This window comes from Sinocyclocheilus grahami, unplaced genomic scaffold, assembly GCF_001515645.1.
Source record: "Sinocyclocheilus grahami isolate Dianchi unplaced genomic scaffold, SAMN03320097.WGS_v1.1 scaffold264.1, whole genome shotgun sequence".
Taxonomy (NCBI): Eukaryota; Metazoa; Chordata; class Actinopteri; order Cypriniformes; family Cyprinidae; genus Sinocyclocheilus; species Sinocyclocheilus grahami.
In genome coordinates this window covers 543,975-549,974 of record NW_015505443.1, presented here as the reverse complement: position 1 = coordinate 549,974, position 6,000 = coordinate 543,975, and the positions used below count along the sequence as shown (strand labels likewise).

The 6,000-nt window shown below is 41.0% G+C and overlaps 1 protein-coding gene across 1 annotated transcript in view; it reads right to left on the bottom strand.

Moving 5' to 3' along the window:
• Nucleotides 1–5,539, bottom strand: part of LOC107599305 (dnaJ homolog subfamily B member 1-like) — a 7,563-nt gene extending 2,024 nt beyond the window's left edge. The window contains exons 1-2 of the mRNA XM_016290856.1: nucleotides 4,938–5,539; nucleotides 294–859 (exon numbers count right to left, since the gene is read on the bottom strand). Coding sequence (XP_016146342.1) covers nucleotides 294–859; nucleotides 4,938–5,148 — 777 coding nt within the window. The 5' untranslated portion in view covers nucleotides 5,149–5,539. The remainder of the gene's footprint in view (nucleotides 1–293; nucleotides 860–4,937) is intronic.
• Between the last annotated feature and the right edge of the window lie 461 nt (nucleotides 5,540–6,000).

Here is a 6,000-nt window from a genome sequence, read left to right as displayed (position 1 = left end):
TTAAAAAAAAAAAAAAAAAAAAAAAAAAAAAAAGTTGCGTTTTACATTTGCAAATATAATTTTTTTTTTTTATTAAACTTTTTCCCCCCAAATCATGCAGCCCTAATTTAACCTTTGAATTCTCATGTTATTTCACTTCAATAAAGATGTACTTTTCTAGGAACAAATTTAGCTTTCAAAATTACCCATTACTGTAGTTGTTGAACATCTTTTAAAAGCTTAACAAAAGTTCACTGGTGTATATTACTGGACGTTAAGTAATATTATCTCAGCAGCAGACACTAGACACTCACCTCTCGGAGGGATATCCTTGCAGGATAGATGATGTCAGAGCCGTCTCTCTGAAAAACCGAGTGAACCTTGTCCTTAACCACAAACACTATGTCGGCAGGGATGTTGGTTGGCGTCTCATCTCCCTCTTTGGGAAAGGTAATCTTTGTCCCCTCCTTCCAGCCACGTTTGATGTCCACGGTGAGGATCTTGTCTTCGGTGTGCACTGTGCAGCCGTCCGGGTTCAGCCTCTTGCGAGAGATCTTCATCTTTTTTGTGCAACCAGAGAACACATCTTCCAGACTCACCTTGAGCTCGTGCACTACTGGGGGATCTTTCTTCTTTTCTCGGCTCCCGTGCACACCGCCTACCCGAGACTTGAAAGATCTGGGAAATCCACCCATTCCTCCCATTCCGAAAGCCGCAAAGGGGTCATCAATGTCCATGTCATTATCAGTGCCCCCAGCAGATGCAAAAAACTGATCGAATGGGCTACGGCCACCAAAGAACTCTGCAAACATGGCGTGAGGATCGCCGTGAAAAGTATAGCTAGGGCCATTGGTGCCGCCTCCAGCATGTCCCTTAAGCCCTGAGGGAGAAAGAAATTATGTTTACAGAAAAACAGCAAGTCAACATTAGGGAAAATATAAGAAATAGCATATAGAAAGAGCAGAACCAGCTCACAGGAATGACCAGGTCACATGGTACAGTTTGAATTCTTAATCTGGAGTTCAGAGGGGGTTTCATAAAGTCCCTCGTCGATTCCACCCTACACACTCCTGTGTTTGCAGCATTCAGAGAAAATGCAAACGGTCACCATCAGGCTTCACTCAAACTGTGCGTTCAAACCGCCACCATCGAGAGCGTCACAAATCGCTCTGGCTGCCCTGCCAACGCTGTAGAAAGATTTGTGGATGCTCTGACGCAGATTGAATGCTTATCTTGTATTTAAAGGGGTCGCAAAGCAAACACGCTTGTTGATCTTGTGCAGACTGACCACAAGGAGGGTAACGTAAAGTTAACCTCATTAAATATTGTTGTGGACGAAGTATTAAGATCCTTTACCTCATAATGTATAAAGCACTAAAACCACACTGTAAAAATACTCTGATACAAGTAAAAGTCCTGCATTGAAAATGTTACTTAAGTATAATCAGGTATAAACATTACTTAATGTAAGTATAATCAGGAAAATTGATTTAAAGGTTTAAAAGTGGACTGGGACTATTATACTATTATTTATTATATCATTAGATTACTATTCCGATAACGTTAATGCACATCAGCAACTTGCCAGGAACACCAACAATCTCAGACACCTTGGTCAACGCATCATTTTTAAAAAAATGTATGTCCCTGTACGCAAACAGGGACACGTCATAGATTATTGGAAAACCCGCCACATCAATAATCAACCTCTCCTCCATTTTGCTTGGGAACTAATGTGGTCGGAACCAAAGTTTACAGGACTGCGTTCTCTGGAATCCTCTCAAGCGGTGGACTTCTACGTTCTGATTGGTTGCCGCCGAACCGCGTCATAGCTCATTACCATAAAGTTGACCTGATTTCAACTCTCCTCGACGCCCTCAATGTCCAAGTCGCGCCGCTGCTCGACGCCGGCTCACATTGAAAACGAATGACTTCCGGCCACTTTGACGCTCTCGACAGCAGCGGTGTGAATGCACGGAAACAGAGACGCTAAAGCTTAACTGTATGAGCTACTGTGGGAGCTCACTTAATCAACACATGCCTCACTCAAGACTAGGGTTGCAAAGGAGTGGAACATTTCCGGAAACTTTCCAAAAATCCCTGGAATATTCCAAAAATATAAAAAATCCTGGAAAGTTTCCAAAATTTCTGGAATGTTTCCGAAATTTACTGGAAATATTCCACCTTTTTGCAACCCTACTCAAGACCCCGATATACTTCAAGCGAAATCAAAGAGCGAATGGGTGTGATGTCATTTCGAACAAACTGTGGCCAAAACAATGTTTGCTTGGAGTGGTGGTATCCAGCTTGCCAAAGCAAACATTCTGGAAAACTCTGCACTTTCTGGAAAACCCTTTCAGACTGCCATTGGCACATGATGATTACAAAATGAGTGGGTGTTGGAAATCTTTTCAGGCTCATTTCTTAAACAATGTAGCCAGATTAAGACCTCCATATCTCTGGAATTGAACCATATAGGACCTTAAAAATGGAAATAGCAAAAGTGAAGAACCAGCATCTAAAATATTTAGATATCTTTAATAATTCTTGAGTTACAGCCAACTTTGGGGGAAGAATGTGAAAAGTGCATTTCCCATTTTTTAACTGTGACAATTGGCATATAATGCAACAAAGACAGTCATCAGATTTTACTAATAAAGTCCATCTTTCTAAAGCAATTTTTCCCCTTCTCTATAATTTGTCTCCAAATCTCAGGTGAAAGTAGTCATTTTGACTCCCCTCTACAAAATAATGTAGCTATTACTATTTTTGGAATATTTTTTATTTATGTATTCCTTTCACCACAAATAAATAAATAAATAAAAAAGTTGTTTTGTCAGGGACCTCTGGTTAACACTGAATGACCCAGCAGCTCTTTTCTCACTGTTGTCTTTATGTATCTGTACAGTGTGCATAATGTAAATAACATCAGCAGCATATAGTACACACATACTGTATGCACATAACTTCAGTGCGAGTCATTATTTATTTATTACACTTTTTCAAACTTCTTTTTACCCCTGGGTGAAGAACAATAAAGAATTTAGCAGTGACTATATTGGGGCCTTTACCACCGAAAAGCAGAAACATGTAAGGGCACATGACACGTCTAAATAATAATAATAATAAAGCAATATCTACCATCTACACCTTTAATAAGCAATACAATGTGACTTGTTTCCAGTTGTTGTAGCTGCTGCTGTACTGCCATTTCCCTCATGGCTTAATTAATAGCATATCAGTGTGTGTGCATCTATCTGTCAATCAAACTTAATCAAAAAGTACTAAAAGGTGTAACATGGTACCACCACAGCACATTTTAAGGGCTATCTATCTATCTGTTCCATAGCACTGTTTTTGGATATGTTCAATGGTAATCACTCTCTACCTATATATATATAGGGCTGCACAATAAATCGCATGCGATATTTAATGCGCATCTTGTCAGAAAGCCGGTTCTGTAATCAGCGGTAAATCTCCATCACAATGTGCTTTCACATTGACCAGCATTAACTACACAGAACCGTTGTTCACTGACGAGCTGCGCAAAAACTTGCACGAATATGAACGTGGTTTTGCGCAGCTCGTCAGTGAACAACGGTTCTGTGTAGTTAATGCTGCTCAATGTGAAAGCCCGCAGGTACAGATACTGGTACACTGTCTATCTATCAATCCCCGTCTGTCTATCTATCAATCCCCCTGTCTATCTATCTATCAATCCCCCTGTCTATCTATCTATCAATCCCCCTGTCTATCTATCTATCCCCTATAGCCCTCTGTCTTGTCTATCTATCTATCTATCCCCCTGTCTATCTATCTATCTGCCGTGGGACAGTGACAGCTCTTACCATCCTCTCCATATCTGTCATAGCCCGTCTAGAATCCACAGGTGAAATATCAGCAGAAAGTATCTTGTCCAGTCAGATTAGAAGATCAGAACTAACTGTTTTATACATAGGCTAACAATAGCCCAACCATCTTATTGTCCGGTTTATGTTCTGTTATGTGGACCCTTATTTTGACATTCTCTTCTGTTTACTTCACTTCCTGTTTCAATGCTCTATTTGGTTTTGGTTTAATTGGTTTCTGAATATGACCTTGTTACATCGTAACACACACACAGAATAAATATAACACACTATAGGGCTGCACGATAAATCGCATGCGATATTTAACGCGCATCTTATCAGTAAAGCCGGTTCTGTAATCAGCGGTAAATCTCCATCACAATGTGCTTTCACATTGACCAGCATTAACTACACAGAACCGTTGTTCACTGACGAGCTGCGCAAAACCACGTTCATATTCGTGCAAGGTTTTGCGCAGCTCGTCAGTGAACAACGGTTCTGTGTAGTTAATGCTGCTCAATGTGAAAGCCCGCAGGTACAGATACTGGTACACTGTCTATCTATCAATCCCCGTCTGTCTATCTATCAATCCCCCTGTCTATCTATCTATCAATCCCCCTGTCTATCTATCAATCCCCCTGTCTATCTATCCCCATCTATCTATCTATCTCCGTCTATCAATCCCCCTGTCTGTCTATCAATCCCCCGTCTGTCTATCCCCATCTATCTATCTATCTATCAATCCCCGTCTATCAATCCCCCTGTCTATCTACCTATCAATTCCCCTGTCTGTCTATCTATCAATCCCCCTGTCTGTCTATCTATCTATCAATTCCCCTGTCTGTCTATCTATCTATCAATTCCCGTCTGTCTGTCTATCTATCAATCAATCCCCCTGTCTGTCTGTCTATCTATCTCTCAATCCCCTTGTCTGTCTATCTATCTATCAATCCCCCTGTCTGTCTGTCTATCTATCTATCAATCCCCCTGTCTGTCTGTCTATCTATCTATCAATCCCCCTGTCTGTCTGTCTATCTATCTATCAATCCCCCTGTCTGTCTGTCTATCTATCTATCAATCTATCTGCCGTGGGACAGTGACAGCTCTTACCATCCTCTCCATATCTGTCATAGATGTCTTTCTTCTTGGCATCGCTCAGGACATCATACGCTTCGGCGATCTCTTTGAATTTATCTTCTGCTCCGGCTGATTTGTTTTTGTCGGGATGAAATCTTAAAGCTTGTTTTCTGTAGGCTTTCTTGATCTCCTCCTCAGAGGCGCCCTTCTCTATCCCCAGGACCCTGTAATAATCTTTACCCATCACAACACTCGACTGAAACCCCACTGTTGTTCAACTTTATGTTTCCATATGTCGATATCCTCCAAATATTGAACGATTTGACTAATTTTAAACGGTCCTCCTCCTGTCCTGTCGAACATGAAGCGCGCGGATGGAGTTTATCAAACTGTTTTTAAGTTATTTACCCAAATCCTCACTTATCGCACACAGCTACTGTCGCATCCCCGCAATATGCGATCATTTTCCCGAGACTCTAACTTTAATCAATGAACAACTTCAATATCACACAGCGTTCCCGGCAAAACACACTGTAGATGTAGTTATGAGTTGTGAGCGTCCGCAGAAAGTCCGAGAAAAATGACTTGCTCGGCGGCGCTCGGGACAGACGCTGCAGCTGTGACTGAACGAGCGCCTCCTGCGGCGAGGAGCGTGCACTGCATGCAGACTACGAGAGCCTAGAAATTGAATCGACGAACTGCTGGACTAGTAGTAGTTAGCTTGTTATATGAACACTACCTTACTACCAGTGTTGGGCAGTAACTAGTAACTTAGTTACTGTAGTAATATTACTTTTTGCAGTAACTAGTAGTATAACTAATTACTAATAAGATTTCAGTATTAATATTAGTTACCATCCATAAAACAGCTTAGTTACTTTTGATGCCTCAACCCCGCTGCTTTAAAATCCAACAATCAAATAATTCCTAGATTTATTTTCATAATTTTCACGACTCACACATGCATGTGATGTCCCCAGTGCAGCAGGCAAGCTTGTAATATGGAAAAGCTTACATTCAGCAGATAGAAATATTGCATTATATTGATTTTGTCAGAAAAAAAAAGAGATGATCTGAGCACTGTTGTGTAAGTACT